This window comes from Pseudorasbora parva, chromosome 6 (assembly GCF_024679245.1).
Source record: "Pseudorasbora parva isolate DD20220531a chromosome 6, ASM2467924v1, whole genome shotgun sequence".
NCBI classification, from domain to species: domain Eukaryota; kingdom Metazoa; phylum Chordata; class Actinopteri; order Cypriniformes; family Gobionidae; genus Pseudorasbora; species Pseudorasbora parva.
The window spans coordinates 21,631,651-21,643,896 of record NC_090177.1 but is presented as its reverse complement, the minus strand read 5'-3'; the positions used below and the strand labels follow the sequence as shown (position 1 = coordinate 21,643,896).

At 36.6% G+C, this 12,246-nt stretch overlaps 1 protein-coding gene across 3 annotated transcripts; it reads left to right on the top strand.

The window, feature by feature from the left end:
* Positions 1-288: 288 nt before the first annotated feature.
* Positions 289-11,262, top strand: casp9 (caspase 9, apoptosis-related cysteine peptidase). 3 transcript variants are annotated; one of them, XM_067446172.1, is made up of 12 exons: positions 289-394; positions 563-677; positions 3,295-3,493; positions 3,644-3,748; positions 4,894-4,946; positions 5,774-5,950; positions 6,180-6,269; positions 6,519-6,666; positions 6,996-7,184; positions 7,303-7,412; positions 7,884-10,041; positions 11,178-11,262. In XM_067446172.1, exons 2-11 carry the CDS (start codon positions 660-662, stop codon positions 7,989-7,991), a joined length of 1,197 nt encoding a protein of 398 aa, XP_067302273.1. In that variant the 5' UTR covers positions 289-394; positions 563-659; the 3' UTR covers positions 7,992-10,041; positions 11,178-11,262. The 3 variants fall into 3 exon arrangements, with proteins under 3 accessions (XP_067302273.1, XP_067302272.1, XP_067302271.1); XM_067446171.1 differs by having other exon boundaries at positions 533-677; XM_067446170.1 differs by having other exon boundaries at positions 338-677.
* The last annotated feature ends 984 nt before the right edge of the window (positions 11,263-12,246 follow it).

Sequence of the window (12,246 nt, the reverse complement as noted above, 5' to 3'; positions counted from 1 at the left end):
TTTGATCTAAAACGTTTCAGTTTCACAGTCTACTTTGGTGAACACCTGCCCAACCCAGAGTCTATGACGTCATCACCAGCATGATGTAAACAAGGAAGATAATTAATGCGCCGAGCAAGGAGAGGTTTGTTTTGTGTTTTGTGTAATATTTTTTAGCCATTTCTTTTTCTGTTCCACAGACATGGAAATTGAATCCCCTAAATTTAGTTGTAAAACTACATTTAGTTTCTTTCTAATTTTCTATTTAATTTCTACAGAAAATAATCTATATTTGATCTAAAACGTTTCAGTTTCACCTTCTACTTTGGTAAACACCTGCCCAACCCAGAGTCTATGACGTCATCACCAGCATGATGTAAACAAGGAAGAGAATTAAAGCGCCGAGCAAGGAGAGGTTTGTTTTGTGTTGATTAATTCAATTCAACTCAACTCAGTTCAAGTTCTGTTCATTCTGGGTTTTTTTTAGGAGTTTCTGTATATCAAAAGTTATTAACAAGAAATTGTCGCATAGTCATAAACCCTTTAAATACAGAATCAGTGTAAGAATGGACCCTAAACACAGGCTGATTCTTCGGCGGCGCAGGCGTGATCTAGTCGAATCATTAAATCCTGGAGACATCTGCGATGGGCTTTTGTCAAAGGGGATCTTCACCAAGGACATGATCGAAGAAATTCAGGTAATAGTGATGTCTTTGTTCTCATAGAGAAAACTTCGGAATTGTGGAAGTTTACACGCTGTCTTAAATCAACAGTAACGTTACACCAATAAATTACAATTTATGTTATTTGTTCACTCTCCCTCATTAAACCAGTATATCTTTCGTTCTTTTGTGGAACACGAAACGAGATTTTAAGTAGAAAGACAGCACCAATCATTACTTTCATTGTTCACTCGTTAAAGGGATAGTTCACCCAAAATTGAAAATTAGCCCATGATGACTTACTCGCCCTCAAATCATCCTAGGCGCATATGACATTCTTCTTTCAGACGAATAAAATCGTCGTTATATTTTTTAAAATCCTGGCTAATCCAATCATTAATGACAGTGATTTGTTTTGTTAATGAAGTCCATAAAAGTGCATCATATAACTGCTCCACGCAGCTCCAGGGGGTGGTTAATAAAGTGGTGAGTTTGTGTAAGAAAAATATCTATATTTAAAACTTTATAGAGGTAGGGTAGGTAAGAATTGGTTAAAAAATTTTTTTCCAAATTTGTTTAAACATTATTGATATGTCAAAACATAATTAAAATGTAAGTACTCTAAAAAAGAAAGTATAAAATTTGAGTGTCTGTAGACCTCTCACGAGCTGTTTTAAAGACAGCTCATTATTTCCATTCACTCCACCTTCTCCCATCTGGGCTCTTTCTAAAGCCACGCCCCAAAATAGAATACCGATACTGGTAAAGTTTAAAATATATTTTTATTTAATTCTGTAACGAGCTAGTTTTATAAGGCAAAGCTAAAAACGGGTAGCATTGTTAAAAAAAAATTCCCCAATAACATCAGTTATACTGTGATGAAGATGAATTTTGTGTAAGATTTATAACATATACTGTGTTTTTGCATGTAAGAGTTTCCATGATGAAAGCATTGTTGATTAGTAGTAGCTAAAGCTAACTTAGTTCTAAAAAAAAAAAAAAAGTTCCTGGATGCAGTGTACTGGATTTTACACATGCATTTTGTTATCTAAAGTTAAATTTTGCACAATTCAACACAACAGCGATCAACTTGAACTAAGCATATTGAGTATTTATCATCTCTACTAATGGCTAAGTGTATAATATTGTAACTTTGTGCTAAGTAATGTTGTGCTATATTAGGCAGCTACATGAGTTAGTGATACATGCTTCATGAAAACATAAACCGAAAAAATATATAATCAAAATGAAAGATTACCTGTCCAGCAGAAATACAGCCATCAATGAGTAATTTTTCATCCCCTTTAGGTCCCTCAGTTCTCGACATCATTGGAAAGCCACGCTGATATTTACTCACGTTTGATTTCTTTGTTTATCCAAAGACTTCTTGTGCATTGCCTTTACATGTAGGCCTACTGTCTTCCTTTTTTTTGCATTGTTTGCCTTCGCTGACTGCAAAACCGGGCACCGTGCATTATTAATGCTTTTGCTCTTCCTAGGGGTGCGCGCATGTGTGGGCAGAACCTGTAGCGAAGCGGTGGTGGCCATGGTAGCGAGAGAGAGTTACAGTAGCCCAAGCCAAACATTTGTTTCATCCCGAACGAAAATAATGAGCGGTGTTTATTGCAGATTAAACAGTCTAGATTTACTTGATTTTTATACTCTCTTTTTCAGAGTACTTACATTTTAATTATGTATTGACATATAAAGAAAGTTTAAACAAATTTGGACAAAAGTGTTATAGATCATTCCTACCTACCCTACCTTTAAATAACTAACTTATGGCGGATTGCCTTATTTACTGCAAAAGAATAACCCTTGACCCCGAACCCTTAACACATGCGTATTGACAAACACAGAAGCGCAGAAGAAAAAACAAGGTCTAAAAAAGAATTTTAAGAAAAGAGAAATGGCAGAGAATTTTGATATAAGAGAAGAGGGCTTGGGTTTGTTGACCAGCCCTATCTGCGAGAGGCGTCAAAGCTTGCAATGCTTCAATTCATTGCGTCAGGGGTTACTCTTTTGCCGTAAGTCGAACTGCATATGTACGGCTTTCCACCTGAAGTTAGTTATTTTAGTCTATAAAGTTTTAAATATGGATAATTTTCTTACAAAAATGCACCACTTCACTTCAGAAGGCCTTTATTAACCCCCCGGAGTCGTGTGGACCGGTTATATGATGGATAGATGCATTTATGGGCTTCATAAACGAGACAGCAATTCACTGCCATTATAATGCTTGGATTAGCCAGGACTTTTTAAATATAACTCCGATTTTATTTGTCTGAAAGAAGAATGTCATATACACCTAGGATGGATCGAGGGTGAGTAAATTATGGGCTAATTTTCATTTTTGGGTGAACTATCCCTTTAATATGTGCATTGTTTAGTTTCCAGTTGTGAAGGTAAGACGATATGACCACTGTGCAGGGGCGTTGGACTGGGGGGATAAAGGGTACTGAGTAACCAGGGCCCGAGGCAGGGGGGGGCCCTTAGAAGTCAGTTTTCTATACATACACATACATGGTACGGGGGCCCAGCAAGATGGTTTGTACCCAGGGCCCAAAATTTGGTGCTACGCCGCTGCCACTGTGCATTCATGTATGAGTAGTTCTGCTGTTGTAAATTGTGTAAATTATTTTTCTCCTATCAGAGCAAGGCAACCAGACGAGACCAAGCCAGGCAACTGGTGACAGACCTGGAGATGAGAGGGCATCAAGCTTTCCCAGCCTTCATGGAGTGCCTGCGTGAGACTGGCCAAGATGATCTCGCAGAGCTCCTTCAAAGTGGAGATGGTGCTCCTCTGCCTCCTTCCATCCAAGTACAGCCTTCACTGATTGTTCTGCCAAGCCGTAAGTGTTACTTCCATAATACAGTGGAATATAAAACACCCTATCCATAATCCTCTTGAAATGTGTCTGTAACCAGCACTATGAAGTATATTAAAAGAAGCAAGTTATATAAATATATCTTATCTTATCTGTTCCTATGATTCAATGCAGAGAATCCAAAATATACTGAAAAGCCAGACAGACCTGATCTCACTGCTCCAGTAGTACTACCATTGAGACCAGGAAGCCTCCCTGTGCCCAAGCCTCTTAGCCCACGTAAGTCACTGTCGTGTAAACAGCTTCCTACATTGTATTTTTAATTCTTAAAGGAACTGTATGTAAGAAATGTATTTCAACTAATCATAAAATGACCCTGATATGTCACTAGACATTAAGAAATCATGTTCATTTCAAATACTTATATCACTGACAACAGTAGTCCGGCCAGGATATTGTCATTTAAAAGTTGTTGTTTCAGCCCTCAACTGATGATGATGTTGACATCGGGGTTGCCAGCTCTGCTCTAGTTACCACAGCTGCAGCTACAAACGTTCCGCTGGATTTCTGCAGCCAATCTGGCAACCTCGAGTCAGGGGGGAGGGGGGAGGGGAGAGGGGATAGTGATTGCAGTACCAGTTTTGACCACAATCTTTCATACACTTCCTTTAATAAATGTTCATTTTCATCTGTTTGATACTATACATTTAAAAAATACTTAAAGTCTTGGAATATTGCTGTATTTATTATGTGATTTATCCATGCACATCATCATTTTTTTATGATTCATGAGAGCAAGAAAACCTGCCACACTGTCACATGATGAGACACAGCAATAACATGCAACAAGACTTATAACTTATAAATCTTTAAAGACAGCTGTTTACAGAAAATTCCACCAATCAGAGTCACCACAAACAAAATGTGCCAAAAGAGCTTTTTAGCTCCTCCCACACATTATATGTATATTTTAAAATGTGCAATAAACTTTATTGTTTTTATATATGTATATTTTATATGAGTAGTTTTAGATTTATCCACTGCCTGTTTGCAGTGCTTCATGGGATCGTAGTTCTTTTCCTCACTAAAGCCGTTTAGTACACCATCTTGTACTTTTGAATTTTTGTCCGATTTTCAAATACTTCTTGCTTCAAATCAAAGTTTGTAATGTTATGATTCACCTTGTAGCTTGTAAAGCTTAACAGTTAAACAAAAGCTTCTTTTTTTATCCCTGTGGGATAATTAAATGAAAGAAATACTTCCAGAATCATATACATTGAAAGACTGTGTGGGCACTGTTGAACTCAGCATTCCAACGATCCAATCAATTACAGATGAACAAAATCAAATCCTGTGCTACTTTTTATTTCCTTGTTTGAGAAGGTGTTTTACTATTGCAACTTCTGTTTCATGCATGTCCACAGCTTCTGAAAAACAAAGGATGAGACAAAACAGGCCGAGACGTGACAGTATACAGGTAATCATGTTCACTAATTGTTGATTACAAGTGTATTTAGGTTCTCAAACTAAATGTATCACGGTTTGCACAAAATTGTTTTTAATAGTAATTTATAATTTTATTTTTTTATAAAATATAATTTTTTTTAGTTTAGTTGTATTGTAGTCTAATGTATTTAGGTTCTCAAACTAAATGTATCACGGTTTGCACAAAATTGTTTTTAATAGTAATTTATAATTTTATTTTTTTATAAAATATAATTTCTATTTAAATATATATAGACTTACATTTTAATATTTTACTACAATAAACACTAATGTTCAAAAGTTTGGGTTCAGTTAGTTTGGTTGTCTGGCTATCACCAGACCAAGCTCAATTTAAGATTAAACATTGGTCTGGTGAGTCTGCTCTGTATTTTCTACTGCACAAGAGGCATGATCAACGAGCATTATTTGAATGACTCTGTATGCAATTGGAAAGTCCTTCAACCAATCAGACCACAAGAGATGTGATCAACGGGGGCAAAGACCCATCGTTTTTCGATCTGTCATCGCGTTAAACCTTTATTAAACCTAAGACTTTTTTAATGTTACTAATAATAATGCATTTGAGTTGGTTCTAAATGTTCATTCAACATAAAAAAAGAAAAAGCTTATGGATGATTCATGATATCTGCATATTTGTGTTCACACAAGTTTTTAGTGTTTTCATTTTAAAACTTTATTTTTCATCCTAAGCAACTGGCAGGGAACACAGTGAGCATCCTTGTGGAATAACATGGAATTAATATTTGCACCATTGCACTAAACACTCTAAATGCACTAAATACTTTATTTCTTGTACAGTGCTACAAGATGGATGCCAGTCCGTGTGGGATCTGCCTGATCATAAACAATGTAGATTTTGAGCCAGCCTCTGAACTACAAGATCGAAAGGGGTCCAACATTGACTGTGACAAGATGGAAAAACGATTTAAAGCTCTCAACTTTGAGGTTATTGTAAAAAGGAACTTGAAATCCAAAGTAAGCACAATATTTCCTCTTCTTTTCATTGTAAACACAGCTGTAAGACAAATGTCCGCCTGTCCTTAATGTTTAACTCCAACCGTTGCTTGTATAATGTCAATGGGGTCTAATTCTAATTAGACCCCATTGACGTGCATTAAACAAGCAACGGTAAACATCAAATTTTCATTTTTGGGTGAACTATCCCTTTAATTAATTTTAGAAACATTTTTGCTTCCCTCTGTAGTATATAAGACATGAGATGTCATCTTTAGCGAAGAGGGATCATTCTGCATATGACTGCTGTGTGGTGATCATCTTTTCGCATGGTACTGAGGTAAAACAAGTTGTGAATGTGTATATATATGTGTTCTATATAATAAAAAAGAGGATATATGCTATTTTTGTTTTTACACTAAGGCAGACTATTAGTTGCTCAACATAGAAGTGCAACCTCACTTTTGTTTGCATGAGCAATTTTATTTGCTTCCTCATTTTGTAAAACACCATCATGCTATCCCATTACAAAAGGATTAGTTCTATTTTCTCATTCTACTCTGGTGCTCGACATGTCTATAATGTTTAGGCAAACCACAATCGTTTCCCTGGAGCAGTTCATGGTGTTGATGGACCAGCTGTCCCAGTTCAGATAATCACAAACTACCTCAATGGACAGAACTGTCCTTCCCTGCAGGGCAAGCCCAAGCTGTTCTTCATCCAGGCCTGTGGAGGAGGTGGGTAGCCATTTACCATCGTTCAGTGAATTGTCATGTTTGAAGTCCAGCCATTTAAATGGAAATCCACACAATTGGTAATTTCGCAAGTTCAAGTTTGTCATGTGAACTCGACGTGTTGACCAACAAAAAGAGTTTAGTTTAAAAGAGACTTCTCTGTGAGCTGTGCTTCATACATTACTACACTCTTGACAATAGACACTACACATTTTTATTCATAAATTTCACAAAAATTACACAAAATAATGTGACTGCACCTAAACACAACCCAAGGTTTTTAAATGGAATGTTTCTTAGTGGGCTGCAGTTTTTCATCTTATTCTGTGTAGGTGAGAAGGACACCGGTTTTGAGGTTTCTCCAGATGAGGTGGAACCCTCTTTGGGTGGGATAGATGACCAGACGGACGCCATTCCCCTGTCCTCCAGCAGTGACTCTCTCAGCACGTCTGATGAACTTGATGCTCGGGCCACTTTGCCCACTCCCAGCGACATCCTGGTGTCCTACTCAACCTTTCCAGGTCTGTGTTTTGGTAATGTTGTGCCTTAAATATATGGTTTGGTTGACTAATAGTTGAGGAAACAAACCTTTTGATTTACGAACACAAACGGCTGATCAACATGCAATGTATTTTGCAGGCTATGTCTCTTGGAGGGACACGCAAGCTGGCTCCTGGTATGTGGAGAATCTCGATCTTGTCCTTGAGGAGAATGTTGCCACAGATGATCTGGTTACCATGCTGATGATGGTACGTCTTTGTCCCGTAAAGCTTCTTAAAACTTTTAAGATTCATGCGACAGAGGCAGCCACTAATAATTGCAATAAATATGTTATCAAAATTGGAAAAAATTACAAACCATCCTCCATAATAATGCCACCGATTAGGTTAGAGTAGCATGATAGTATGTACCATATCCAAAACTAGATATTCTGCTATATATCAACACTAAACAAGAACTTTAGTACTATATACTCTTCAAAATGCATTAATTTCTAGTTAAAATACAATTTGCACCCTGTATCCATATATATATATATATTTAATAAGTTAAAATAAGCATAAAGTTTTAAAAAATATTTTAGCAAAAAAAATAGATTAGGAAAAAATGTATAAATGTAAAATTGAGTTTGACTGTCCAGCAAAAAGAACTATATTGTGATATTAATTAAGATTAAATATAATATAATATAACATAAATTAAATATCTGTTTTCTTTAGGTAAATGATGCTGTCTCCCAGATATCTGCGAAAGGCCTTTATAAACAAATGCCCGGATCTTTCAACTTCCTCCGAAAACTTCTCTACTTTCAGTCTTCACAGTCATGATGCCTTGAAGATCTGCTGTACGTTTTTGACTGCTGCCTTCCGTTAGAAAACTATATGTACCCTTCTATTGTACTTTTGATGTGATAAAAACATATTTGTTGTTTTTTTTACATCATAAACTAAATCATGTGATCAGAAAATTTGACTGGAGGTCTTGTTTTTAACTTTTATTTTTCAGTTAGCAAGCATTCACAAATATAAACCATTAATATCTAGTATTAAAGCTGCACTGTGTCATTTTTCAGTCCACTAGAGGGCGCCTATTCAAAGCAAAGGTGTAGTTGGATGACACCAAGTTTGTAGTCTTCACCTCACAGCCGGTGGAAAAGAATCAGGATAGGACTCTGGCAGAATCCATGTTCATGGATGCGGTTATTAACGTTACTGTTGTCTGAAGCAGAGCAGGATAGAGTGTTGTGGAGCTGAGCAAGGCCGCTGGAGCGATTGTTACACAAACACATGGCTCACGAGCAGCGGGACTTTTAATATGACATTACACAGTCTGAGGCGGAACAGAGTATGAGGCACTATTTCCGCTTTTCCAGTCATGAATATGGCGTTACTCAGCTCTGTTTATCATATTAGATATGCTTAAGTGTGTTTAAAATGATGGTATGACGTTACTCTGCGTGTTCGCTCAGCGGCTGCTGTGACACTTGCTGCACACTGCTAAGAGTAAAATATTTCTGCCAAAAACCTGAAACCGAGGGTAACTCCGATATGAGGCAATTGACAGGCGACTCCCTCAGACGTCCCGGCCCCTTGGTTAAAATAGCAATTTTCTCACAATTTACAAATAGTTGGAAATATTTGGGATATTGTAAGAACTCAACTGAACAAAATACACTGGCCTAGTAGTTTTTGGATATTTTACTGCAAAAAAACTACATAGTGCACATTTAATACTATTATTAATAACCATTATTGTTATTTTAAAAGTGTAATTTGATTATTGTTTTACTGTAGTTTGCAGGAGGACAATAGACCTTAGTGCACTTGTGGTTCAGTTGTGGTATTGGAAAGTGGTTAACTGTCACACCATGTTCTCAACAAATACCCAATTGCATAGTGTGCATCTTTTGAGTTAAAAAAATAAGTAGTTATTATAGTATGAAAATTATAGTTGTGTAGTAATATTAATACATTGGCAAACAGATGGATTTTGATTTCTCAGGAAATAGATAAAGCATCAAGGAGAGGAAGGAAATGAATAGGGTCTCACACACTAACACCATGAAAACACAGATGATAGCAAACGAGCTGTGACTTTTTTTTTAAGAACAGAGACAGAGTGAAGTGAAGTGAGATATCACTTAATATGCTATTTCATGTTATGGTTGGTAATAGGTTCCATCTGTTGCAAAAACAAAACAGAACATAACTATTTTATTTCCTTTTGTGTTTTATACCTGTGGGTAGATTAAATAAATAGGAACAATCCATCTGCATGAGTGAACAAAAAGCATGTGTGCAATCTAATCCATATAAGCTGCTTCTCCTTCTGTAGGAGGAAAACCGAAACGTTACAATGCTTGTGTTAACGTGATAGTATTCACTTTAGATGCATCAGAATCAAACTGTTTTCAGCTTTTTACGTTGGTCTTATGACTTCCATTGCTATCATCAACCTGTGTGGGCAGACCTTGGAAACCGCTGTTTACTTTCAGAATGACAACCATTTTTAAGAAACAAGCAAGCAGGCATAAACAGCTTTAACTGTAACGTGCCACCCCAAATAAAGCCGGTCAAATACAGTAAATAGTAGCTTGAATCCAAAATTTAAAAGGCAGTGTTTGTGAAAGAGAGAAGGCACAGTGAGGGAGGAGGGGCCAATAAAGTGAGGTTTTACTCCGCATTCAGTACACTCTCTGTCTGTCAGCACACAGTGACTGAAGGAGTGAGGAAGGAACAACTACCTTGTCTTTCTCTATATTTCATTGTGTTTTAAGTGCAAGGGAAAAGAGTTTCTCATTGATAATATAACAGAGTGGGGGTTGTTTAAGAGGATATATTGAAAATGCCAATGTAACCACCAGCAGGTATTACTAAGGTAAGAGTTTTTATAAAATAAGATGGATATTGCACAGATGCTTTTTTTACTGTAAGACTTGATTGTGCATGTGTTTGGTATTTTTTTTTATCAAACATTACTTTTGGTTAAAAATATGTAACAATATAATTTTAGCAATGCATATTAAAACACATATATTCTTAAAAATGTTTTAAGAATAGTTTGTTTTAAAAAAGGCGGCAAGAGTAAATAGTGATAAATCATAAGTCAAGAAAATGTATCATGCTTATTGTTGGGAAGCAGGCATTGATAGATGTGAAAGTAATTATTTTGGTGAACATTTGGCTACTTTCATGAGATGTAAATGGGGAAGTTTCTGTGAAGAATGATAGAAGGAGAGAGTCTGAGGGGGTGGCTTGTCATCATGAATCATGGTGAGAATGTACTCCTGCTGTCTGATTTGCTCTTAACACAGGAAGTCTGCTACCTTCCCCTTTTTTTGACACCCTGAAGTGCAGTTTGTTAACTAAAACAGAACAGTACACTACACTATGCATCCCATGTACTGGAGGTCATGGTATGCCAGTGACCGATGACATGTTGAATGAGGACACTTTTTTTGCAAAAGATTACAATGAGCAGACAAGCATAAATGAGTGCAATGTCTTATTGTAAAAATTACTCTGGAGTATATATGTATATATATGTATATATATAATGGTCAGTTTGTTTTTAATCAGAATATATTATCCAATACATTTTACTATGATGTTATATACTGATAACCTTATTGTGAATTAATAGCATAGATACTCAGTTCTTGTACAACATGGTTTATTTTCTTATTTGTGGTATTGTGTAAGTTGGTAGACAATTAAAGTTGAGTGATTATCATAGTCCAAATGATCTGAAAGCCAAAGCAATTTGAGTATGGATTTGACCTTGTGACTGATCTTGGAGTTAAATTGATTAAAGGAGAATATGAATAATGCCTTAATGTCAATAATAGTTCAGCCATGAAACTCTGTTCACATTCTGATTGGTTTGTTCAATGTAAAGTTCTCAGCCAATCGATTTCATTTATCCATTACCATTTCCCTTTTTAACCACGACACATCAAAATTAATCTCTGTCCGCAGTGCAAAAATTCTCATTCTAGCCCCCCGCCTCCCCAGCACCACCTGCCTAGTCTTAGCCTCAGACGTCACGTTCACGGACCGTTGGCTGAACGTATGATGCATATGACATATTTACCTGGACACACTTCAAGAGTTTCAAAGTCGTCATCCGATTTCTACAGGATGTCCACAAGACGTGTATGTAGAATTATTTAACAGTCCGCCTGAAAACAAATGACATGATGTCAATCTCCCTTGTGAGAAGAATGCTATCATATATACAACTGTGACAATGCTTACTAGGATCGACTAAACGCTCAATTTTGACAAGTACAAACCTCATTCCAAAAAAGTTGGGACACTGTACAAATTGTGAATAAAAAAGAATGTAATAATATACAGATTTCAGATTATCTATAGATTATAGATAACATAAATGTTGAAAGTGAGACGTTTTGAAATGTAATGCCAAATATTGGCCCATTTTGGATTTCCTGAAAGCTACATATTCCAAAAAAGTTAGGACAGGTAGCAATAAGAGGCCGGAAAATTAAATTGTACATATAAAAAGGACCAATTTGCAACTTATTATGTCAATTAGCAAAATGATTGGGTATAAAATGAGCCTCTCAGAGTGGCAGTGTCTCTCAGAAGTCAAGATTCTTCTCTGAGAAAAATTGCAGAGTTTGAAGTTATCATCATCTACAGTGCATAATATCATCCAAAGATTCAGAGAATCTGGAACAATCTCTGTGCATAAGGATCAAGGCTGGAAAACCACACTGGGTGCACTTCGGATGATCTTTGGGCCCTTCGACGGCACTACATCACATCTGCTACTGTAATGGAAATCACAACATGGGCTCAGGAATACTTCCAGAACACTGTCTGTGAACACAATTCACCATGCCATTCACCGTTGTTGGCTAAAACTATTGTGAAAAAAGGAGCCACATCTAAATATGATCCAGAAGATTTTTGGCAAAAATGGAACCCCATAAGTTGTCATCAGTGCTCATTTCAGAAGCCTGCATCTCTGATGGTATGGGGTGCATGTGGCATAGGCAGCTTACACATCTGGAAAGGCACCATCAATGCTGAAAGGTATATAGTTCTAGAACAACAT